The sequence below is a fragment of the Pteronotus mesoamericanus genome, unplaced genomic scaffold, assembly GCF_021234165.1.
Source record: "Pteronotus mesoamericanus isolate MK-2021 breed Mesoamerican mustached bat unplaced genomic scaffold, CSHL_Meso_final contig_24, whole genome shotgun sequence".
NCBI lineage: Eukaryota > Metazoa > Chordata > Mammalia > Chiroptera > Mormoopidae > Pteronotus > Pteronotus mesoamericanus.
In genome coordinates this window covers 1,899,662-1,925,263 of record NW_026555100.1, presented here as the reverse complement: position 1 = coordinate 1,925,263, position 25,602 = coordinate 1,899,662, and the positions used below count along the sequence as shown (strand labels likewise).

General features: G+C 49.2%; 1 protein-coding gene across 20 annotated transcripts in view; it reads right to left on the bottom strand.

Moving 5' to 3' along the window:
- KCNMA1 (potassium calcium-activated channel subfamily M alpha 1) overlaps nt 1–25,173 on the bottom strand; it is a 718,090-nt gene extending 692,917 nt beyond the window's left edge. For 10 of the 20 annotated variants that reach the window (XM_054572501.1, XM_054572500.1, XM_054572502.1 and 7 more), the window contains exon 1: nt 24,559–25,170. In XM_054572501.1, coding sequence (XP_054428476.1) covers nt 24,559–24,930 — 372 coding nt within the window. In that variant the 5' untranslated portion in view covers nt 24,931–25,170. Of the gene's footprint in view, nt 1–24,558 lie in introns of all 20 variants that reach the window. The other 10 variants (XM_054572509.1, XM_054572513.1, XM_054572514.1 and 7 more) reach the window with 3 other exon arrangements.
- Nucleotides 25,174–25,602: the final 429 nt, after the last annotated feature.

Here is a 25,602-nt window from a genome sequence, read left to right as displayed (position 1 = left end):
CGCCTGCACTCCCCAGTGGAGCGGACTCAACAACACCAGCGACGTCAGCTATTCATGTGGACTAGCCCCTGGAGTTTGGCTAACAACAATTTAAAGAGAAAAAGCATGAAGGTCTCTGAATAATCAAATTTCTGTTTAAAGAGAAAAAAAAAAAAAGGCAGCTGATCAGCAACCTCAGGCCTGAGTCAGAAACAAGGGGAAGTCTGAGCTCAAATTTCAAAAACACAGGAGGAGATAAAGCTCCAAACAGATTCCAAAGCCTCCAAGGATGAACCTCCCCTCGACCTTTGACCATATCCACACCATTCCAGGGTAGAGGCTGCAGGTAAAAGAGCATTCAGATGAATGAAGAACCATCTGGGGAAAGTAGAAACAAGGCGGAAATCCCCATCAGCTCCAATGAGCCCAAACGCCACCCAGTTTCCACCCTGAGGCCCTACACGCTGCCCCCAAACCTGCCCGGGCACCTCCTCAGAAAGGTCCTTCCTGGTCACCCACTGAGGCTGCCCATTAAACAACCCCAGTCCCATCACCCTCTTCCGCCTCTCCATTGTACCACGAGAAATTATCTCAGTCATATGTTGATCAATTGCTGATTATCTACTGCACCCGCATCCCTGCTCCCAATCCAGCCCTCTCCCCTGCTGTTCTCCCAGAGCTTCAAACAGTGCCTGCCACAGGAGGTGCCCAAAAATACAGAATGAACCTTCACTGGGCGTATCTGGAAAACACTAGGGTATGGTGACAAAGGCCCAGCCCTGCCCTCGCAGAGCCCATCTGTGGTATGTGTGCCTGCCCCCCAATACACACAACCTTTTTCTTCCCCTACCCTCCAGCAGCCCTGTCCATTTAGTGATGACAGAGATGAGAATGCAGAATCCTTAAGTCAAGTACAGCAGATCCCAGTCAAAAACAACTCACTGGCTGAGTGAAGGCCACCAGACACAAAAGGCCATGCTGCATGAGTCCAGTGATAGGAAATGTCCACGGAGATAGACAGCAGATTGTTCAGAGGCTGGGAGGAGGAGAAGTGGGGAGTTACCACTTAAAGGGTACAAGCTTCCTTCTGGAGTGATGAAAATGTTCTGGAGTTAGATAGTGGTAATGGTTGCACAACTTTGTGAATATACTAAAAACCACTCAACTGTACAATGCAAAGGATAAATTTTATATCAGTTAGTAAGAGGGAAAGACTCACTGAAAATGCCATGGATAGTCAGATTTTCAGGCTCTGGAGGCAGGCCGTCCAGGCTCAGCTCCTGGCTTGACACATGAGCTGTGTGACCTCAGGCAAATTACTTGGCCTCTCTATACCTCCGTTCTCCTCTTTGCAAATGAGGACAATAACTGTAGCAACCTCACCAGAGAGCTGACTGCTTTTGAAACTTCCACCATCCCCCTTCCTTGCAGACCCTGCTTTTCATTTGGGGATCTTTGAGGTTCTGAGGACACTGACCATACCTTCTGGCTTCAGTGTGTCCAATTAGATTCTCAAGACCTGTGCAAGGAATTCTTGAACAAAGGTGCTTTACTTCCCCAAAGCATGAACTAACCACAGCAAGTGCCATCTGGAACTGTGGCAGGCAGCCACCTTGGACCTCAGAGGCTGGGCAGCCTCAGGAGGACGCCACTTGTAAGGAAAGAAGATTGGAGGGACAGAAAATAACTGAGTCCCTAGAGATATCACTGAGCCAGTACGTTAAGCCTCAGCTAAAGTCACCCTCCTTTCCAATCATATGAGCCAACAATGGCTCTTTAATGTTTAAGCCAATTAACAGCATCAGCACTTTTCCACTACTTACAATCAAAAGTGTCACAACTGATTCAGCTATGTCAAGTCCCTCCTGGCACATAGCAAGTTCTCAAAATGGGAGCTAATAAGATTTTTTCCCCCACTTCTCCTATGCTATTCACCGGGGTCAATGTTCCCCCAGATGTCTATAGATGAACACTATTGGTTTATCACCTGATAATCCAATACCTTGTGCCTGCGACAACTTCATCAAAGGCCCTAAAAATCAGTGCACATAACAAGCATGCCTGGGGTGATGTACAGTGTGCTCAGACAAGACTAGGGAGGGAGGGGAGAGAGCATAGAGAAGATAAAGGCACTGTGATTTATAAACCAACAGAGGAGTTTGTAATCTAATCTGGAAGCCAAGCTCAAGGTCCACAAACAGTAAAGCATATATTTGCCTTGTTACATGATTTAAGCAATTCAATAACCAAAGCTGAAAGAGTTGAAGAAAAAAGAATATGGGAGTCCCAGTGGCTTTCCAGTTTCTTCTGGCTCCCTCTGTTCCTACATATGGGTCTATACAGACCCACATACAGTCCCTCCAAGACTGCACTGAGGGAAAAGCACACTAGAACCCAGCACCAGGCCCTCCTCCCACAAACCCCGATGATAATACACACATTCCGTGTACGTGCCCAGGGACCCAGACATAATCTAGGTCCTACACGCAAAGCTGGACAAACTATTCAAGGAATCCAGTGAATTTCTCTTCCCGCCATTTCTTTCCTTCTCCCCTCTTTTCCTCACAGTGCATTAGGAATGTGATGCATGAAATAATTATTCTGCAGAACTCAGGGGCAGGCGAGGAGTGTCCAATCCAGAGAAAGCAAAATGTAAATGATGCAAAAAGAGATCAAGATACATAAATATTCATCTTTTTATTCCCTTGTGATGGGAACCAGATTTGTGGAGAGTTCATTGAGCTCCATTTCCTCTGAATTCCTCAGAGTGCTCATGGTGTGCATCTCATCGTTCTGCCTGAACACAGAACATCCACGCGGGCTCTTGCCTCCAAGAACTGGCAGTTGCACGGGTACATACATAGGTAACAATTCACCAACCCATACACTGAAGATCTGTGCATGCTCTGTACATAGTCAGACCTCACCTTACGAAATGAAAGTCAAGCGCTTGGCCAGGTGGCTCCGTTGGTTGGAGCGTAATTCCGTACACCAAAAAAAAAAAGGTTGTGGGTCAGGTCCCAGTCATGGCACATATCTAGGTTTCAGGTTTCATCCGCAGCCGGGGTGCACACAGGAGGCAACCGATAGATGTTTCTGTCTCATATCAGTGTCTGTCTGTCTCTCTCTTTCTCTCTCCCTTCCTCTCTCTCTAAAATCAGTAAGCATATCCCGGGGTGAGAATAAAAAAAATAATAAATGTTAGAAGATTGGCAGGTTCCTTCTCATCCTTCAAGGCATGTTTCAAATGTGACATTCTTGACCTTCCTCTCTTCACCACTCCCTCCTCCCCTTGCCACCCATGCATCCCTGACACACTCCCGGCCCCCAAACAAAACAATAAAGGTGAAGAGACCCATTGAGGTCATTTGATCCCAGGAAGACTAAGCTGGCACTGGTTCAGCCTGGATCCCCTGCACTGTGCACAAATAATTGTTTATTGTGAGAATAAATTACAAATGCTCTGGAACTCGCGACGACACAATACGTCTGTGTCTTCTACATCCTGGGATGTCTCTGTGACCCTGGGGTGATTACTTAACCTCTCTGAGTCTTAGCTCCTGAATAATACCTGTCCTTCAGGATTGCCGTGAGAATGTTACCAGTATAGAGCCCAAGTGGCAAGCTCTGACTATGACACATTGTAAGCTCTCAGTAAGTGACAGCTCCCCTGCCCCAGCCTCCCCCCAGTCACAGCACCAGGCTTAAAACTCCCCAGGAGCCCAATAAGCCCTGGTTTACTAGAACTAATCAGCCCACCCTGGGTGCTCTGTGCCTCTCTCCAATAGTCTGCACCCCGTTAAAGAACTCAAAGCCATCTGGCCCCAAAACAGTGCCTTTGTCTAAAATCACACCCAGTTGGAGTAACAAGTAAAGTAAAAGGTCATGGATGCCTTTGGACCAACTGAGTTCGGTCACCAGAGAACCTGGATTAGAGAAGGCGATTCAGGCTGCGGGCCGGCTCTGGGGCAGTGCCAATGTGCACCAAGGGGTTAATTAGCCTTAAACAGCTGCTGCGAACCACCTTTGTGCCGTTACCCTTGTCCTGTGAGCCACAAAAAACTGTAAACGCTGTGTTTTTTGACAGGATGTTTGTGTTTGAGCTAAAATTGCCTCCTCTGTCCAGTCTGCGGCAATTTGGTTCAGCCAGAGCGATGAGGAACTTGGCTCCCCTCTCGATGGCTGGTGGCTAGCCTGACAAAGGCCCCTTCACATGGGGAATGAAAGAAGGACATGGGGTGGGGTGGGGTGGGGAAGAAAAGAACCGATCTGTCATTTCTTCAAACAGAGGTGAGGACTGTCTGAAGATAGGAAGCTACTCTCCAATACTTAACACAGAGCAGACAAAATACTCTTTCTTCTGGAAAAGCTGGGCATGAGATGCTTCAGGATCCCACGCCAAGCCACTGGGCAATGGAGTGGGGAGAGGCTACCTTTTCAGGTCTCCCCTGGCCACACACACCCCACCACTGCCCAGGCCTGGACAGGCGTCTCATTCGCTGAGAGCCTGGGAATTGGGGAAGGTGGCCTGCCAGGCTCAAACTCAGCTGCAGACAAGAAAGATTCAGTGCCCAAAATATAAATCTAACCAGTGTGGAATATTACTCGATTCACCAGCAAGCCTGTCAAATGCCCATTTGTCCATTCATTTATTTGTCCAGTGTCTACAGAGTGCCCACCTTGGGTCATACCACATGCTTGTGGCTCTGGGGATACAGAGGTAAATGAAGCCCACAGTCCAGAGTGTGCTGAATCCTGAAGGATCCAGAGTTAGGAGCTTACAATCTAGCCAGAGAGCTGGGCAAGTGAAGCAACGTGGAATTCTCTAGAGCTTTGTTCCTACCCCCGAGTAACACAGAGCTTTGTGTAAGGTGAGCTCAACGGTGGACTTGGATATATATACTTCCGTTAAATGACATCATTCCACCTGGATTCACAATACAAATGGTGGCCACTATCAGTTGAGTACCCCTCACATGCTAGATCTCTATGTTCTGCACCCTACAGGCAAGGGAAGCTGCGGCTTGGGAAGGACAGACATCTTTCTCAAGACCACACAGCCCATCCGCGGAGGAGGCAAGAGCTGAGCCCAGGTCCTTGTGCCCCAAGCCCCATGCCCCTCCCATCCCACCACACAAAGAGAAGGAGCACCCACATCTGTTCCTCACCCGGCCCCAACTCAACCGTGAGCTCCCCCTAGGATGCACTCCTCTGACTGATGACCCTGGGGTCCTCTTCACGGCCGGGCACAGTGGGCCACAAGTTGCCAATGAGCAAAATATTTGCTTAACTGAGTAAATGTGGCAGAATAAACCTGAGATAAAAGGAGGGGAGAGGTGGCAAACAAAGACAACCCAGATGTCTTCCTGGAAGAGTTCAGTGAATGGAAGATGTTTTTGTTGCCCCACAACACATAATCCCCACTGGAGGAAAAAGTCTGGGGACAAACACCAGATGTTATGTAAACCTTAAAACAGGCACCTGGCCTGCCTCAGAGTATCACAGCAGCATGTATCCCTAAACAGCGGAAACTGTCAATAAGAAACAAGCCAACCCAGGTGGGGGGGCCGAGGTTTGAGAAGGCCCTTACAGCTCAAAAGGTCCTCTGGTCCATTCACAGCTCAGCAGGCCCCTGTGGGCAATTCACAGGACAGGAAGGCTGGCCAGGACAGAAGACAGATGGGTCCACCAGACTCAGAAGCCCCTTCACAGACGCTCAGCCTTCTGGGAGAAGCGCTGCCCAGGCCCTCCTTTGCTTCCCATCTCTTTTGTTCCCTTTGCTATTGTCTCCATCTGCCTGAGGAAGGTGGGTGGCACAGGGCAGAACATTCACAAGCAAAATCAAAGTTCTTACAAAAACATGGAATTTTTGGAGCCACAAGAGACCCTCAGAATCACTTACCCAATCTTCATTTTTCAGGTGGGCAAACTGTGGCCCTTCAGAATGAACCATTTTAAATGAAGTGAGGTCACTGGTACTCCAAAATTCTCCCTTTCCCCTCCCCGCACCTCTGTTTCCTCCCACCCTCCTCCTTCCTACAGGGGGTGGAGGGTGATGTGGAGGGAGGGAAGAGCCGCACTTCTGACCCCACATTTCTTTTACCCTAAGCCTTGCCTCTTATATAGTGTCCCAAGGAGGAGTCCCCACCCCCGTGTGGACCCATCTTGGCACCCCAGGCAACCGTGCTGCCTCCCCCTCATCTCAGCAGCAGCCAGGGCTGCTGCTGGAGAGAGGGGTCTAACATAGCAGTCAATCTCACGTAACAGGGACCAGCTACTGAGCACTGAAGGGGTTCTGAGTGCTCATAAATAGAGATCCCTGCACTTAACCCATGCAAAGACCCTACGTGGCAGGTATGTTTAGTGCACATTTTACCCATGAAGAAAGTGAGTGTGGCGAAGTGAAGTGAATTGTCCAAAGCCACTGAGCTAGTGCCAGGTAGAGCTGGGATTCAGGCTTGCCTGTATCCAACTCCAAGCTAGGCTACAGAGATCACAAGCCTGAACTGAAGAGGCCAAAGCTGGCATCCAACGAGTGCTGCCCCTCTGTGGTGGGGATGGGGGGGTGGGAATCGCCCACCTACTCCAAGGCTGCCAAAACTCAAAGCATTTCTGGAACTTTCTTTAGAAATCACCTACAAAGGTAACTTACACGCCACCAGAATTCAGTTTCAGTACACCATTAACTGTATTTGCGAGACTAGAAATACCTGACCCTCCTTGGCTTCCTCTCTATTACACTTGCCTGCAAAGTACCTCAGGAAGTTTCCTCAACTCAAACTAACTTCCAAGTAAGTGCTGAGAGATGTCACCCCAGCAACATTGAGCACCCACTGATGCTATCACAAGCCTGTTCCCAAGGACAGACCCTTACTTTCCAAGTAAGGATGAAACCATTCCTTCTTTCAATCCTGCATTTATTCAAAAGACATTTCGTGATGCTGGACGCTGTTGTGTAGTTAACAAAGATAAACATAAAAAGGTCTTCGAATTCTTGGAGCCCTCAACATAGGGACAATATTTCAGGCAATTTTGCAGAGGACCTCAACCGCCCCAAGCACTACAGATGCAAAAATGGACAGCATACAGCCCCAGACTGCAGGAGCGCTACACTCCAGCAGGGGGCAGGCCTCCCGGCCACCCCACTGGAAGTTGGGAGGACTAGAGTGAAGAGCTATGGAAGACAGAGTGACTACTTTGGGGGTGGCTGTCCACGTTACGAAGAATCGTGGTCTATGGTCCATGTCAGCAAAAGAGGGAGTCTCCCAAAGGTGACCAAAGTGAAATAATAATAACACACACAGATATAGCACTTTTTAAGTATCAGGTGCTATTCTAAGCAGTAACACATGTCATTCTCCCAACAACTCCATGAAGTGATTAATCTTATTGGTCCCACCCTCCAGGGGAGCCAACTGAGGCATGGAGAGGTTAAGCAACTTGGCAAAAGTCTAAAAGTCTACAAGTAGCAGAACCATGATTTGAGTCCAAACAGCCTGGCGCCAGAGAACATGCTCCTGATAACTACACTGAACTAACTAGGAGCATTTGGTCATGTAGGTTCTGGTCCCCTGGGCTTTAGAAAAGTAGCCTCATCACTCATGTTTGATCCCTGTTTTCTCAGCAGCAAACTCTCCCACTCGGCCTGCCAAAACATGGTATCTGAACTGGGTCAAATGGGCTAAAGTAGTATGTCGAAGGGTGAAGCACTTCACCCCAGGGAAGAAGATGAGGGAGCTGGGAACCCACCTCTGCCGTCCCTCCCCCTTATGCTCTGAAAGTACTAGGCAAAGAGCCATTCGAGCTGATATTCAAAGCCAGAGAGAGCGGAGGGGCAGCTCCTGCTTTCACACGGAGGCACGCAGGCCCCTATCCATTCCCCGTGCCTCATTAACATGGTGGAGAATAACAGGCTATGTTATCTGGCAACAGCCAAGATGCCTTTTTCTCTTTGGAATGTGGAAAGGGGAGGCAATTAAGCTCCTTGGTCCCTGTGTTCCTTAAGGTGTTTAAGAAGCAGGGTCAAGCTGAAGGCAGGGACAAGAAAGGGGAGAGCTGAAGCCCAGAGCAGCACAGCACGTGGCTAAGTGGTATCACCTGGAGCCAGAAAATCCTGGGTTCAGTTGGAGCTCTGCCCCTTATTAATTTGGGCAAGCACCATAGCCACTGCAAGCCTCAGTCCTCAGTGTCAGCTCACATAAAACAGGGATAACAGTAGTAATACCTACCACACAGGCTTTCTGAGAGAATTAAGTGAGATGAAGCATGGAGAGTACTTAACACCACGTGTGACACCTACCAGCACCCAGTAAGCATTGCATGTTATCATGTGGTCATGGAAACGTTACGGCAGAGCCAGCTGCGGATGGCAAAGCCCTCACCCCAGTTTTCCCCTAGCGTGGCACTTCGGAGCCCTTTCTGCACTCTAGGTGCTCTCCAAATCCATTTCCTGCTCCTCCTGGGTGCACTACTACACTTCCCAGGATCCCTTGCAGTACAAGGACCACATAACTGAGTTCTAGTCAATGGACTCTGTGGGCAGAATTGACATGAATGACTTCCAGGACTAATTCTACAAAATCACACCTCATGATCCTTACTTCTCATTCCCAATGTGTCAGCGGGATGCAGAGGATTCAGCAGAGACCTTCAGAGCCCCCTAGGAGATGGCAGGTTCACATGTGTAAAGAGCCAAAGTCTCTGAGTGACTGCAAGGGGCAGTCTCTCTCTCCATGTGGCATCCTATCCTCCAGGGCCTCTCCATGTGGCCAGACTTCTTCTATCTGGCGGCTGGTTTCTCAAAAGCCAATGTTCCGAGAGACGGAGTGGGAAGCTGCAAGGGTTCTTCTGACCTAGGCTCAGAAATCACAGCATCGTCCCACCACATTCTATTGGTTATGAGCAAGTCACAACACTGGCCCTGACTCAAAGTGGGGACTACCCAAGAGCAGGAATACCAGGGATCGTGGTTCAGTGAAAGCCATTTTTGAACACTAGCAACCGCATTGCCATTGACCCCCTTACTACCCAGTCTCTAGGACCACCTGGACAAGGCAACTGAGATCAAAGAAGGAAAACAGGAAAATGACCAGCCCTGTCCACAAGGAGCATCAGATGAATGGTGCTCACATGGGACAGAGAGGACACAGTGGGGAGTATCAGAGAAGAGAGCAAGACCTATCTCAGGTGGGTGGAAAAGACTTGGCCCTCAGGCCTGGGCACCCTGCGGTGATGATCAGGCAGCTCCAGAGGATAAACAGCTCTTGACGGTGCCAGCTCTTCACCGGCCCGTGAGCCAGTCCTGCGCACCAGGGCTTGGGAAGGGGCAGTGGACTGCGGAGCTATTTACTCTGGCTCGACCTCCTCACCCGAAACCCGCAGGCACCATGACAGGCAGAAAGGCCAGTTATGCAACCACCCTCGCAGCAGCCTGCCAGCCTCGGAGACCTGGCCTGGCTGCCAGGCCTGGTAGTGACACTGCTGTGGCCCGACTGCCATTTTCCATTCAGGCTTAGGGTGCCCTGCTGACAAACACCTGGGGACAGTGGAGGCCATGGCAAGGAGCTACTAATGGCACGACTAGCAACAGAGAGGCCTTTCCAAAGTCCTCAGGATCCTGTTATTGCTCATCAGTGGACCTTTGAGACGCACGTGTGTTGGCACCCGCGCATTCTTCCTCCTCAAAGACTCACTAAGAACAGGCATGGGGCCTGGGAGGCCTCCTACGTGAGGTCAGAAGCTGCACAGTGGTCAGAAGTCATAGAAACAGCCTGTCCTGGAGGCTGGGCCTACGAGTGGGCAACCTGGGTCCGCCTTCACACCGTCATATCCCCAGCAGGCTCTCTCGGGCCATCCCCTTGCTGACCAATTCTCAGAGTTTTCCAGCTTTTCTGAATCTCAAGTTATGGCTGTTTCTCTTACTTGTTTGGCCATAAAGAATTATGGGCCTCGCACTGTTTTTAATTTGTTGTGTGAGTGTATCAAACCAACCTAGGTAGACGCTAGAAAAGCCACTCATGTGGACGTGTGCACTGTGCACTGCACAGTTCCAGGGCCATCATTCAGGACTATGACGTGAATGGTACAGCTGGAATCACACAATGTGGCTACTGGCATTGCCAGGGAGGAAACGATGTCTTACACAACCTATCGCCCTGGGAAAAGGACAGCCATGCTAATAAGGATTTGTGGACTGATCAATTCATCTCCTGCCTCCAAATATGCCATGCATGGGGTTTGGCAAGCATAAGGCCCCAATGCCCAATGGTCTAGAAAGAAATCCATATTGTGATGCAATAATGTATTTCCAGGCCATGGAGGTGGAGAAGGGCAAAAAATCGATCTACGGCAAGGGAAGATTCATAACCACTGAATGAGTTACCACTACCTTCTTCTGAGTGTGTAGATTAAATTCTCTGCCCCACCGACATCTAAAATGCACTTTATTTATAACAGGTCAGGGAATTCAGATATATTTATTTGCTTTTCACAGAATTCCCATTCTTTTAATAACACAGTTTCAGAGTTTGAGATATGAGCAAACAGCATGTGGAAATAATAAGGCATCATTCTCCATCAGGATGGTTAGGATAACAGTATAATGGTAAGACTTTGCAAGTGGGTGTCAGACTCTTCCCATCCTCCAGGCTTTCCGGCATGAGCACGCATACACACACTCCGCTCTCAAGCTTTTAGAAATATGCTTGAATTCTGCATCCTACTCCCAATACCTTCCATGTATGTGTTAATATTAAAAATGGTGTTTTTATCAAGGAAGACCAATACTCAGAGAAATGCCCCAATATTTATTCTATGCCTCCACATACTCTCCAGGGATATGGTACATAGTTCCTAAGGTATAATTATGGGTTATCTGATGGGAATCTCCTAGCAGTCCTAGAGCTGTGCAGTGAGCAACCTGCACAACTGCACACAGCACACCAGCCTATCAGGTAGAGAAAAGAGAATTCCCATTTCCCGGCAAGGAAACCAAGACTTAAGAGAGAATAAAGGACTAATCTTTCCGGTTTGTTTTTGCCCTGACAGCACAGAATTCTCTGAACTTGCCCGTGGAATCTCCCATCTCATCTGGGGACAGTGCCTGGCTCTTCAGTCTTGCCTGTGTCCTCAGTTTCTCTCAGTCTGGGCCGGGCCGGGCAGAGCAGAGCCGACCTGCTCCCACGGGAGGTGTAACTCTCCTACACAGAGCAGGGGTCAGACGCGCGCCCTCCGCCTGCCTGGACTTCAGCCTGGATTTCAGCCTGGCTCTGCCCCTCTCTAGTGTGTGACCCTCGGCAAATTTCTCGCCCTCTCCATGCCTCAGCTTCCTAACCTGCATAGTGAGAATGCTAATACCACCGATTTCACTGGGCTGTTGCAAGGGTTAAATGAGATAATACATATACAGAGTTCAGAAACTACCAGACACTTAGAGTCAGCAGTCAACACTTGTTATCCAAAATTAAAATAAAATAATTTTATTCTCTATGCCTCAGTCTTCTAATCTGTGAAATGGGGGTTACATAAGTGTTTGCTCCATAAAATTGTTTTGAGGTTTAAATAACATAATAGTCATAGGAGCTTAACACAATGCTTGATGCCTAGCAACTACTCGATAACTTTATTAACTTTTTTCCCGAAGAAGACTCCCGTCCACATAGAAAGACTTACCAAAATAAAATACCAGTAATGTCTGAGGAGGAAGATGAAAAGGCTGAAAGAGAACGTTTGAGAATCAACTGCTGTTTCCTAAAGCAGATGACAGACGGGATATTACAGATGAGCGCTCTTTGCTTTCAGTTAATTCTCTCTGAGGTCAGGAAGTGCACAGGAGCAGAGCGAGCAGGCGCGGGTGAGCTTGGGAGGGAGGAACAGCAACGTCTCCCTTGCCAGCTTCTCTTTTCACCATTAAAACCGTTTCAAAGCCCTGCCTAGCGTTTAAGTAGCACCATCCCTGGAGGTAGCTGTTTTGGTTTCATTACAGTCTGTGTTCATAGCATACAAATAGAAGCCTTCGTGATTTTATTAGTTTCCATGCAACTCGGGAGAAATCTGCATGATAACATTTGAGCTCCTGATTTAAAGAAGAGGCCAATTAAAAACAGCGTGCTTGCATGCCTGTCACAGGAAAATGAAAAGGTTCCCAGAGTTTTAAAACTCTGTCACATCCGGTTCATGGCCATAAACAAACCATTCGGCACTTCAGATGCATTAACTACTGTCTAAATTTTTAGGTGATTTTGTAGGAGATACTTATAGGATGTCTGCTCTCCCCAGAAGAGTTAAACTACAATACAGAAAAAGCTAAGGAAGTATATTTGTCTGGACTTCCTCAAGTCCTACACAATCACCGATTCATTCAGCAACACCCCAAAGCTACCTGGGATGCTGTGGATCTGGAAGTGTTAATGTAATGTATCCGTGACAAGTTAAAATTTAATACATGGCCCCGGTAGCATAATCAAATTGTTGTTATGTAACCTAAGAGACTAGTTCTTATGTATTGAAGGCAGGAGTATTTGAAAAGTTATTGACTATGTGGAGATCATCACTTCAGACATGCTCTCCTTGGCCACAAAAGCTGCGGTCATCTTGGCCCTTCTTTTGGCAGCTGGAATGCTCCATGCAACCGGGCTGAGAGGCACATTCTCATTCTGGGTTGCTGCTAGGGCAGGATAAGGAAAAACATCAAAGTTGTTTTACATGACCTCTTTAATCAGATGTTTCTTCTTATGCCCAACCCCAGCCAAGCCAGCCTATCCTAGCACACTCTTTATAGTCTATAATCGAAGACATTTTCAACTTATCCACACCAAAAATTAAAATTTAAACCTCAATGATGGTGTGGCTATATATTCTTGGAAGTAATAGCATAGTCACAAAAACTTATTTCTGAGACTTTTTGTAATGACAAGTCTGAGGGTACTTCCAATGGGGTCTCTATCCCCAGATGGTAAGTCTTAAGTATGCCCCCTCATCAAAGTCGGTAGTGAAGTTTGGGGGGGCATGTCCATCCAATTTCACACTTGTGATTTATAGTGGACCCAGAACTGCTCCGTGAGGCCACTGCCTTGGGTAATTTACTCTCGGGTCCTTTATTAGGTAAAAATGATAACTTTGGGATCTGATTTAAAAAATGGCTATGGATTGAAATCATTGAATCAGAGAGCATATTATATATGAGAAAAGACAACAGCCAGACTATGACACTATAGTTGCTCAAACGTCAAAATAAAAAACTTTTCACTTCATTCTAAGAATAAACACCATTAAACCAGAGTCTAGGGGCAGAAAGAGTGTTGTTCTGCCTGTTCTGTTCCCAGCCATGAAATGGCTGTTCTGTTCCTATACCATGAAACCAAACAAGGCCAACCTGGGTACTTCTCATGTGACTGTCACTTATTAGTCCTTAGAGGAAGAATATTACCCGCCCCACCAACCAAACATGAGCCCCGCAGTGACAAATGTGCTTGGGAGGAAAGTGTGCCCGAAGGTAAAGGTGGTCATCTCTAGGAGGTGGGACTGCAAGGAATTTTTTTCCTTTTTTTAAATTGTGGTAAAATAGGCATAAAATTTACCATCTTAACCAATTTTAAGTGTACAGTTCAGTAGTATGAAGCATATTTTCATTGCTATGAGAATTTTTTCATTTTCAACACTGATATTCCATACCCATTAAACAACAGCTCCCCACTCCCCCAGCCCTTGGTAATCAGCATTCTACTTTCTGTCTCTATAAATGTGACTGCTCTAGATTCCTCATCTAAGGAGAATCATACAATATTTGTCCCTTTGTGTCTGGTTTATTTTCACTTAATGTTTCCAAGGTTCATCCATGTGGTAGCACGTGTCAATATTTTCTTCCTCTTCCAACCTGAATAATATTCCATTGCATGTATATGCCACATCCATCAATGGACACTTGGGTTGCTTCCATCTTTGGGCCATTATGAATAATGCTGTTGTGAACGTAGGTGTACAAATATCTTCTTTTGGCTATGTGCCCAGAGTGGAACTTCTGGGTGGTAATTCTATTTTTAATTTTTTCGAGGAACCACCATACTGCTTTTCATAGTGGCTGCATCATTATACATTTCTACCAACAGTGTACAATGTGTCCAAACCTCCACATCCTCCCCAACACTTGTTATTTTCTGGGTTTTGATACAGTAACCATGCTAGTGGGTGTAAGGTGTCCTTTTTTAAAAAAACAAAAATGTCTCTCTGCACTGCCTACATTTTCTACAATGAATATACTGTGCATTTAGGATTAAGGGAAAATGTGTAAAACACTGAGGTTGAAAAAGAAGCCTTATGGGGAAAATAGGGTTGCATGTGAACTTAGGAAAAGAATTTCTTTTTTTAAGACTGAGGCAAACCAGTGACTTCTCTTGTGGGTTCAGCTAGAGACACCATCACTATACTCCTCAAGAATCCTCCCACTTGGTAAGTGGTGGCTGCCACAATCCACAGGAGAAATGGCCGTAATTCATGGGCAACTAAAACAATTCCTACAAGCATTGTGAGGAAAGCCTCTCATAAGCACAAAGAAGAAAAACAATGTATAAAGTTGTTGCCAGCTAAAGTTGGTCCTGAAAATCCCAAGAATTTAGATAAACCCTCTCCTCTTCCCAATCTTTCCTCCAAATCTTAGAGCCCTTATCTCCGAGTTCTCCACTTGATTATTGCCAAACATCCACTTTTTAACCTTCCAGAGCCACAAAAGGGTCCACTTTCCAAAGTCACAAGTTCAAACTGCAACTTATCGCAAAGAGAAGCGAAGTTCTGCTCTTGTTAAGCCAGCAAAGAATGTCCCAGGAAGCCTTAGACCCCTAGTGCCCGGGCCACAGGGCAACAGGCCCCCCACAAGCAATGAAATATGTGGAACTTCTCACTAGAAAAGCTAAAGTCTTCCAAAAGTGAAACCACTCTTTCCACTGGTCTTTATATAACATTTCACTCCTTGGGAACTAAAAACAAAATCTAACCAATTATACATTTATCCAACCTCGAGAAGAGAAGTTGGGTAAATGTATAAAAAAAAACTAGGAGAGAAGTTCTCGTTTTCTTTGTGTGAATACCTCCCTCAACCCTGGCCTTCCCTCGCCTTCTCCTCTTCGATGTCCTCTTTTCCTTTCTGGTTTTGTTCTGTTCAGCACAACAGGGGAAATGGCAGTAGTAGTATCTAGAAGCCCAAGAGAGGAGATAAGATGAGCAGTTGTGTGGCCGGCAGTTAAACAGACATCAGCAGAGCAAGGACATGGGTCAAGTACAGGCGGTCAGCAGGGAAAGCCCCGGGTGCCTAGCAATGGGCAAAACTGGGAAATCAAGGACCTTGCCCCCAGGGTAACCTTTCCTCTCCTAGCATGTCACTGGTCATGCGTTTTAGACTCCTTGACCTTTCATATCACCAGTTATGTCGTTAGAACCCTCTCCTGACCTTTCTTCCCCTGGCATGTCCCTAGTCATGCAGTAGACTTCCTTAGCAGAGGGACAAGGGGCAGAAGAGTGGCATCCTGTGTGTCTCAGGCAGGCCCTTGCACAACCACTCCCTTAAGCATTAACCCATAGGGATAACATCTAGGCCTCAGTTGTGTTTCAGCTCCAGGCCTAGAAAAGGAGCAAAATCAGGTAAGTGACACCACAGCTCACCTCAGGACCAGCAGAATTGACTAATGACCCCCTGTCCTAACACCGACTAATCTGTAGAGACCGCGACCCTGACAGGACTCACCTGAAAAGCTGATGAATGATCTAATGAGATCCTCCCCTGGGATGTTCCGTTCATCCCCCCTCCCTGGGGCCTTACCCTTACCCTTCCTTCTCCTAAGCTCCAAGAGCCCTTCTTTTGCCTCTGTAACTTGTTTCCTGAGCTCGTTTCTTCTAAGCGCACTTCTTCTATCTCTAAGACTTTCTAAATAAACTATTTCCTGTAGTTGGGATCTTGCCTCTGATTTCTTTCTTAGCCAGAACTCAAGTACTGAGGTTGCTGAGCCAAGGGCCAGTCTGACTCCATGAGTCTAACCAGCAGTTGGACAGTAATAATCTTCAATTCTGGTCGGCACCTATATTTAAATGATGCAAAAGAGGCTCAAGACTATTGTCTGTTCTCTCTGGTTTAGAAAGAACCAACATGTAAAAAGCAGAGCTCAACTTGGGCTTCTTAACAAGGGATCCACACTCTACATCTGGATTCTTGGCATGGCCCCAAAATTACATCTGCTCTCCGCCAAGCCCAGCACTGAACTGTAAAGGAAGATAAACTTTGAAAACGTTGGGCATGTGCCGGCTATAAAGAGGCGATTTGATGACCCAGGGGCAGCCAAAACCTCCACCCACAGCTTCTGACAAGACCAGACAGATTTCAAAGGGCAAACTACAAGAAACCAACAGGCAGAATGGACCATTTCTCCAAACTTTAAATAATGAAGCAAAGGGATACCTCAAGAGAAAGAGGACACTGGGAGTCATGAGAAGACAAAAAGAAAGTGTCCTGTAGAGGAGCAACGCAAGGTAAGGGTGTTCCATGTCTCAACAACACTGCTGACATCTAAATACCTCCCAGCTCTGGGCCTTCCTGGACTGGATTTAGAATTTGAAATCTATCACCCACAAAGACTTTTTCCATGTGTCCTGGAAATGAACCAAAGCAAAGAGGGGCTAATTCAAGGATAAAGATCTTTCCATTCTTTTTTTGGGGGGGGACTCCCCATGGAATGGTGGCCTCAGGGGATCATGGATACCCTCGTCTCTTCTGGCAAAGGAGCAGAGGGCTCCCAGCCACGGGACTGAGTGAGAAGCAGGAGCAGGGCCCCCAAGCCCCCTTCTACCACTGGGACTTCATAATTCCACAAGTTTCCAAGCTTGCAAGACCAAGCCCCTACTTGTTGTCCACTAACCTCCAAACTGCAGTCCCTCTGCTCCTGGACTTGTAGGAATCACTAGGGAAGAAGGAGAATCAAGGAAAGGAAGGTGAGAAAGAAGGGATACAGGTTTTCCTGCTAATTACCTTTGAAATGCCCAGAGTGAAAGGGATCTGGGCCCCTGAGAAAACCTGGTACAGGGGCAGTGGAACAGCATAAAGAATACAAAGTAATTGAGATGTTTATAATAGCTTGGCTTTGGGCCATGGAAAGAAGCATTAGTCATACAGGTAACGAGATCTTATAGGGAGATGATGTGGAGGCCCGGCTTGACGATGTTACATATACCCATGCCGGACCTAGAGGGCCAATTACATTTCCAAATTGGCAATTAGACATAATGTCCCAAAAACAATCACCTAATAATGCCAAAAGCAGAGCAAATTTCATCTGGAAGTAGACATTCTTTGCAGGCTGCTCTGCCATCCCCTGCCTGACTCATGCACCTCATAAACAACTGCTCGTCATGAGCTAAACCCTTGTTATCCACTGGTCAAAAGAGACCAGGCAGCATGAATAATTAAAATCCAGGAATGACTCAAACATCATTTTGTCACCAAATCAACCCATCCCATTCACCCAGAGGTTCTCCATGGCATCCATCAAATTACCCCCTACCAACACACACACACATACACACACACACACACACACACACACACACAACAGCAAAATGTATTTCACCTACTACACCAGCTGACCACTATGGAAAGGGCCCTCCCGACACACATATGTGCTTGCATTTATATGACTCACTTCCTGCCTTCAAGGGGTCTGCAGGCAACTCAGAAACCAGGCATGTGTACACCACATGAGAAGATAACTGGGTTTTTTCCCTCCGAGCCTGTCAACTAAATGTCAGAATGGGGTCTTATATCTCCCCTGGCACCTAGCTCGGTACATAGTATGCACCTACTATACAATCAAAGCAAAAATAACAACGATAATGGCCATGAGATTTGAGAACCTACTGTGTGTCGGGCATTATACTAAGCCCTTCTTCACTGGCGTTGCTGGAGATGCTCATGGGTCAAGCTTATTCCAGGTTCTCCCCTTGCACAATGGAACATCATAAAAAGCACATCTCAAGGAAAAAGTCCCTAACAGCATAAACCGTGAAAATCCTCGCTGCGGTGAGAGAAGGGGCCGGTTTCAATTTCAGCGGCTGGAACCCTTGAGAGGGGCCGCCGGAGGCCTGCCCAGCACAGTACCACATGTGTCTCCCCACCCAGTGACCAGGTCGGGAGCCCAATCCTTTCAAGCTCGACCTCTGTTGGGAAGGCCCACCCAGGTCCCTACGGAAAATCAGGCTGGCAGTGTCGCTCTGCGTTGACTTCAGACACACCAGAGGGAGTGGTCGGCAGCTCACTTCCCAGAGCATCACCACGGTACAGCCCTGGCTACACCACGAGCCTTTAATTTTGCAAGAAGGTGGTTTGGCTAAGTTGCCATTCTGAACTCAAGGAAGCCTCTCCCTTTGCAGCCTGACCAACTGGTGCGAGACGCAGCCCACATGGCTGAAGGGCGACACACAGACCACACCCTGTACATCTGCAGAATGCTGCTCAGGTCGCCACAACCCAACCCCAAACCAACACACCAACCACGGGTTCCTTGGGAGCCGGCGCCCGACAATCGGCTTTAGCAGCAAGCGCCCAGGCTGAACCACAGAAACTCAGGGAGGCTGAGCAGAGTTTTCATGACCTGGCTGCCTTGGCACAGTGCACCTTCCTCTTCTCATCCCGTCCCACTCCAAAGAGTGGAGAGTTTCCACATTTAAAATAGGCCTGTGTTCTGGGAGGGACCCCCGGGAGGCTTGAGGAATGGACCCGATCCTTGCTATTCCTGCGGTGGTCTGCAGGGCGCGGGCATCGCCCCGGCCTTGTCAGAAATGCAGAATCTCAGGGACCACGCTGGACTTCCTGAATCCAAATCTGTACTTTAAAACTCCTCAGGTGATTCATGTGCACATTAGGGTGTGAGAAGCCCCAGGGTCAGACGGACTAGATGCTCTATCCAGCCCTGGAAGCAGAGATCTGATACCCCAGTGGAACATTCCTTGAGCCTTCTACCCAGAATGCTGGGACCCCCTGCCTCTGAGGGTGAAGCCCCTGAGTTCTTTTCTCCACCTGCCCAGAGCCAGGATTCCACCCACTCAATAGGCATTTCAACAAAGGAGACACACTTTGCCCCCTACTATGCACAGAATGGCTGTGGGATTTCAGAGGTCCTGCAGGAGGCTTGATCTTCCCTGGCCCTCAGGTATGACTCCATGAAGACCTGTGTTCTCAGCTGGTGCCCAGAACCTGTGGCATCACAACCCACACACACACAGTTCTTTTCACGGGAACCACAGGGGCAGCCCCCAGGGGCTCCACAGCTCCGGAGTCCCAGGAAGGGGGTGCTGGTGGCTGTAATTCGCAGGGTAGCAATGCCGCTGCCGCTGTGAGCTGGGGCACCCCTGCTGCCCACTTTGGGAAGGGGGCCTTGGCACTGCCATCCAATGCCAAGCTGACTGCTTCACCACTAGCTTTCTCTTGACCTGGTGAGGGGGTGGGGGACAGAAAGAAAGCAGCAAAGCAAGCATTTACTCCTGCTACCAGGCACCCCAATGAATGTTCCCATTCAGGAAAGACAGTGGTGAGTCAAAGAAGAGACCCACCTGGCCTTGCCCTGGGAATCCTTCCTCCCCTAGGCCAAATGCTGGGGCAGCTCTTCCTTTCCTCCTGATGCATGTTTGGACAAGGCCCCTCGGCACCTGGAAGCAGGGTCAACCCATGGCTTGAAGTCACTGTGTTCTCCTAGGAAGTGCTATAAAATGGGGTAATGGAGGCTACCTATCCAATAGGGCTGTGCTCTACTACAATCCCCCAATGTGCAGATGAGGAAACTGAGGCACAAAGCAGTAGAGGCTTTCCCCAAGGTCACAAGCTGACAGTTGGGTCCTGCACAGCAGGCCTGACATCTAGGCAAGGCTGCTCTGAGGGAGCACAGTCCAGGGCGATTTAACCAATTTCTCTGCTGCAGGATTTCCCCAAGCCTGGGACTTCCCCAGGGGCCCCTCAAGAATGCCATGACTCTCGATTGTTTCCACAAGGTAACGTCAAGGGCAAGTGCTCCACAAAACACACCTTGGGAAACACTAAAACTGATCCAGGAAGAGAGCATCCTCATTAAGAAACTGTTACATCATTGGGGGTAACAGAACTGTGGACTCCAGGCAGGGGTTAACAGGGAAGGAATCTGTTCTTCCACAAGGAAGGGTGCACAGCTACACCTGACCGACAACCCTTTCTCTTCTCACAGGCCCATAGCTCCTGGACCCCACAATGTCAATGCTCGTCCAGGGACTTCGGCACCACCCTGCCAGGCCCTCATCCACAGGGCCTTCCTTCGCGGTCCCCCACCCAATCTTCCAGCCTTGCAACAGCCAAAAGCCGTAAGCCGAAATTTCAGGCTGAGTCTGATTGTTAGGCAGTAGACTTCAGGCTCTCCAAAGTTCTATTTGTCGCCGTCTGTGCCCTTCAGGGGCCAAAAGTTAAGGGATCAAGAGAAAATAAACTTACCACTTTGTGGAGCTACAGACTGGCTCCCATTTACAGGAGACCCATTAAATGCTGGATGCTATGTGCCCATTATTGCCCCTCCTCATAAGGGTCCTACAAAGTAAGCATCATTATGCTCTTTTTACAGAAGAAGAGATCAAGGCTTGACGTAGTTGCCAGACAAAGATGCCCTGCTAATAAATGTGAGATCACGATTTGCACTTGGGTCTGATTGCAGAGTCTCTACTCAAGTGTGTATTTCCATAAAGAGAGCGAGACATGAAAAGCAAAAGCTGTCTGGATAAGGGAAGGTCAGCCAGAGTGGGACATGAGAACTTCTCCAAAGCCTAAATGATCACACCAAAAAGGAGTATCTGAAGGTCATCCGATGAGTCTATTCCCCAGGATGAGATGAGGCACCATGGCCAACGTGACATCAAAGAATTCAGAGGCCCTGAGGCTCCGGCCCTGACTGGATGCATCAGGCCAGACCCTGGGTAATTACCAAGCTGCAATGGGATCTGATATTCATACTGGTCACAAGTCTGGCAAAGAAAACATGTTGTTTCTTCAGGCACAGCCATGAAGACAATACCTCAATAATTCATTACATGCAGACCAGCCTCGATGAAGCCCAAACTTCTACAGGGAGGACAGCTCTAACTCAGAGCAGTCATGAGTCCGTGCCCAGCCCGGGCAGGCCCCTCGGCAAAACACAGCTCCACAGGAAGTCAGCCTCAGCTTCCCCGCACTAACGAAAGAAAAGGGAACTATGTGCTGAATGAGGAGCAGGAGATGGAAAGAAAGACACACAAGTGCTCTGAAGCTGAATTCCTAAAGGAATCACTGCACCACTGCAAAACATTCTGAGCTAGAAACTTTACCCATAGTCTCTCAACTCATTCCACTTCCTGACATGGAATCAGAATGCAGCAGGAAGGACCAGGGGAACACACAGAATTCAATCTCCACATTTTAAAACAAGAAAAGAGAGACCAGAGAGGTTAAATGACTTCTTCAAGGTCACGGCCTTATTCAGGCCGCCATAGCAGCTCCCTGTTCACTATAGTCTGCTATTGGATTGGACCTCAAACTGTCACGGCCTAGTGAAGAGAGCTCTGATGGAACTCAACAGAGACAAAACCATGTGACAGAGTACAGCAAAGAACACAGTACTGAATGACTGTGTCCAAGTTCTCAACAGGGGGAAAACGTGATTTGTCTTCTTCTTTATTTCCTAAAAAGAAAAACCCATGTACAATTGTTTGCAAAATAATAGAGTCATTCACCATTTGGGATTTAGAGGCCAAATGTACTAATGATACACGCACAGTCCCAGGTTCCTTTGAGCAAAAAGGATGGAGCAGTGCCGGAGGCCAAATGCTTGTAATTCCACAGCTCCCTGCTGAAACTCATCTCTCATGGAATTTCTGGTGCTAAAAAGACCAGCCTTCCACTGGATCCCCGCTCCCGGTCAAACCATCTTGGGTATGAATGAAGGTGAGGATGAACACATCTGAGAGCCAGTAGAATTCTATGGAAAAGCAGCCTACATTTGCTTGGGAAACCCAGCAGTAAAATAATTATTCTAAGTTCAAGCCAAATGCACTCTTTTGTACAGCATCTCGACAACTCCCAAATACTTGGAAAGCAAAAAGAATGAAGGTCAGAAAAACCATGACTGCAACAGACATCAAGGGTAGAAAGAATAGCTTATAAAAGGCCTAAATTATTAACACTGGGTATAATGAGCTGGCTACACTAGATTTCATTGAGCAAATCAAGGGGCAGATATTAAGAGATCTGGGCATGATTTAAAATGAACTCTAATGGTATCAAAAGTGACCTGATCTTGTTCTACATCACCTCATGTCTCCCTCACCAACTGCAAGCATCTCTGTTTTTTTGTAGAAACTTCCAGTTACTTGGTCAACTCAGAACGTCTTGAAGCTACAAAATACAGCCTAATACATAAGGGTTGTTTTCTTTTTCTAATGATCATTGCCAAAAACCTATTTTCTTGAGGAAACTGACCGAAGTTATGCGTGGTCATCATTCAGGAAAGAGATTCTTTCTGAATGTGAGAGACATGATCAGCACTTCAGCACAGGCGCTGCAGAGGCTTTGATGGACCCTCTAGAGTCAGAAGATCTTAGAGACTGTTTAACACCCCAGGATCACAAAAACCCCAAAACTTATTTTGATTCGTTGCAAAAAAAAGTTTTCATTATAATCAAGTTTGCCCAGCTCCTTATGGATAAGGAGGCTGTTAAAAAGTTCACCAAAATGACTCAGTCTGCAGAACATTTTAGATGTGCATAACCAAGAGCAATCTTTCCCCTCAGGGCAGACACTGAACCTCAGCAAAGGAAAATAAACTTCAGAGCTGAAGACCAATGGGAGGTGGAGGACAGGACAAGGGTGGATAGGGAGGTTCCATGAGTAGGCGGTTGGTCAGAGGAGGGCAAGGCTAGGGGCATGGTCACAGGGTCTCCTGCTCAGAATTCTGCTTCATCTGATGGCTACTCTGGAACGTGGGAGCCTTTCCACCTTGACAAGTAAGGAGAAACCTCTCCTGCGAAGATAACTCCAAAGAAAACAGGCTGGCCCGACATCTGGAGGCTTCTGGAGATGTGGGAGGAGAGGAAGAGTGTGTTGGCTTTTATTCTTCTCCCTTATTTCCAACACACCACTATTTTCCAAAACACAAATGTGCTGCCACAAAACACAGCTGAGCTCCAGCACCCAGCAGGATACATAATTAATGATCAGGAGAGCAAGGTTCAGTGCACCCATACAAATCACCCTTCATCCCTGTTTTCCCTACTTCTTCCTGTAGCAGCTAAGGAGCCAGCGACAAGTTGCCGTGCCCCGTGGAAGTTTGAGGGGTCCTCAGATTAACTTTCCCAGAAAAGGTGTGTACATTCCGAGGGTGATCTGCCTCTATCTTGCACTGTTCCCCTACCCTCCTTGGTCTCCCCTCCATCTGAAATGTCGGCACTTGGAAGTCCCCTAGGATGGGAACTACTCGAACACAAGGCAGCTTGGATCACTCTTTTTTCCCAGTCCTTTCTTTTATATTCTGCAGTTTTCTATGCCCCCCTCACCGTCAACCAATGGGGGGACAACGAGGGCGTCTGTAGCGACCCAGCGACAGACCAGGAAGCCAGCCTAGCAACCATACATAAAGCGTAGCGAGCCTGGGTGCTGGTGGGCGTCTCTGCGCCAGGAATAGCTTAACCCAACATCCAGCCACCTCAAAAGCGTTGGAGAGAAAGCTTCGCGAAAAACCGTGGCCTCAGCCGGCTCTCGGGCGGACCTCCCGCTCCAGCCTCCACGCCGCCAGTGGCATTTCCAGGGACCCAAAGGGGGTGGCATGGGGGCGAGAATACAGATGCCCCAGAATCTGGGGGGCGGGGTGTATGTTCCACAAGAATATCTAAAGGATAAAGTGGGAGATGACATCAGATCACCTCGCCACGCTCCTAAAGTGGCAACCTCCTTGGGTTACCTCCGAAACTAGGGTGCATCTCCCCAACTTTCTCTGCCCCCCCGATCTCCCCACTTCCTCTGGCCATGCTCCTCCCCAGGGATTCCCGAGTCCAAAAGGTGTTCTCCCTTGCCCAAAAGATTTTCCCTTTTTTCTGACTCCACGAACTCATCTCCCCAACAGGTTTCTAAAGTGTGGGCTTTCCCCGCCGCAAGGAACCGAGCCTCGGCAGGTGAGCCGTGTGGAACACGCACTCAGCGGCCTCCAGCTTCCTCCTTGTCCGCGGGGTTGGCTCTCCCTACCCCGCACCACAGCGCTCGAGCGGTCCGTGTCCCCCACCCTGGCCGCAACCGCACACAAGCCTACAATAAACAAGACAACGGGATTGGGCGTCCGTGTCCCGGAGCGCACCGGTTGGGGGCAACTCCTCACCTCCGGCGCGCCGCCCGCTGCCCCAATCCGAGGGCGAAGGGAGAGCCAAAGAAAGGGAAAGAGGCGAGGGGAAGACAGGCGGGAATGAAGGGAGACAGGTTCTGTGAGGAGCGAGGAGGTGGGCTCCCGGGGACGCCGCCGAGAAGCACCGGGACTGGCGCAGGGGGCGGGCGCCCAGGGCGCGCCTTACCTTCGTCTTGCCCCCGCAGTGGCAGCAAACGGTCCACAGGTACTTGAGCGTCCGCCAGAGCAGGATGATGAAGAGGCCCCCGAAGAAAGTCACCATGGAGGAGGCCAGGAAAGCCCACCACATGCGTTGGCCCCGGCTGTCGCACGGCACCTCCATGGTCACCGGGATGATGAGCGCATCCATCTTGGGCTCGTGGACCGAGGACGAGGAGGAAGAGGAGGAGGATGAAGAGGAGGAGGAAGAGGAGGAGGAGGAGGACGCGTCTAGGCTGAGATGGTTCGCGTGGATATTGCTACTCATTCTAAGACTGCTGCCTCCGCCTCCGCCGCCGCCGCTGGTGCTGCCACCGCCGCTGCCGCCACCATTTGCCATAGCTAGCAACGGGCAGCCGGCGCAGGGGCTCGGGGGAGCTCCTCCCGCCGCCAGCGCCGCCCCGAGCACCCATCCACAGCCATATTGCTGCTCCTGCTGCCGCCGCCGCCGCGGAGCGCGGGGAGGGGGCGGGGAGGCGCCTGGGCTCGGGGCGCTGTGCGCGACCTGGCGGGGTGCGCGGAGATATATACAGCCAGCCGCGCCGTCCGCCCTCCCCCCGACCGCCGGCCCGCCCGCCCGGGGGGGGAGGGGGATGGAGCGCGGGGGCAGCTCCCCCTCCTCCGCCCGCGCCCCGCTAGCCCGGAGCCGCGCTGGCCCGAGCGAGGAGAGTCAGGGGGCGCCGCGGGCCGCCCGCGCCCGGGGTCTGCACCGCCCCCGGGCCCGCCCCGGCTCTGTGCGCGGGCCCGGGTGCCCTCGGCTCGGCGCGGCGCCGCCCGCCGTGAGACACGCTGGTGCGCTGCGTTCTGGCCGGGGACCTCCTCCCCACGCGCAGGTCGCGCCACTGTCGAGCCGCTTTTGGCTTATTCGGAGTCAACTCGTTAATAATGTATAATCAGTACCCTCCGCCCGGAAGCCCCCTAGCCAGCCCTCCTCCCCTAGACGCGCTCTGCTCCGGCTCCCCGCCTCTGTGCGCACTGGGCCGCGGCAGGTTCACCGCGTCCAGTCGGGGCG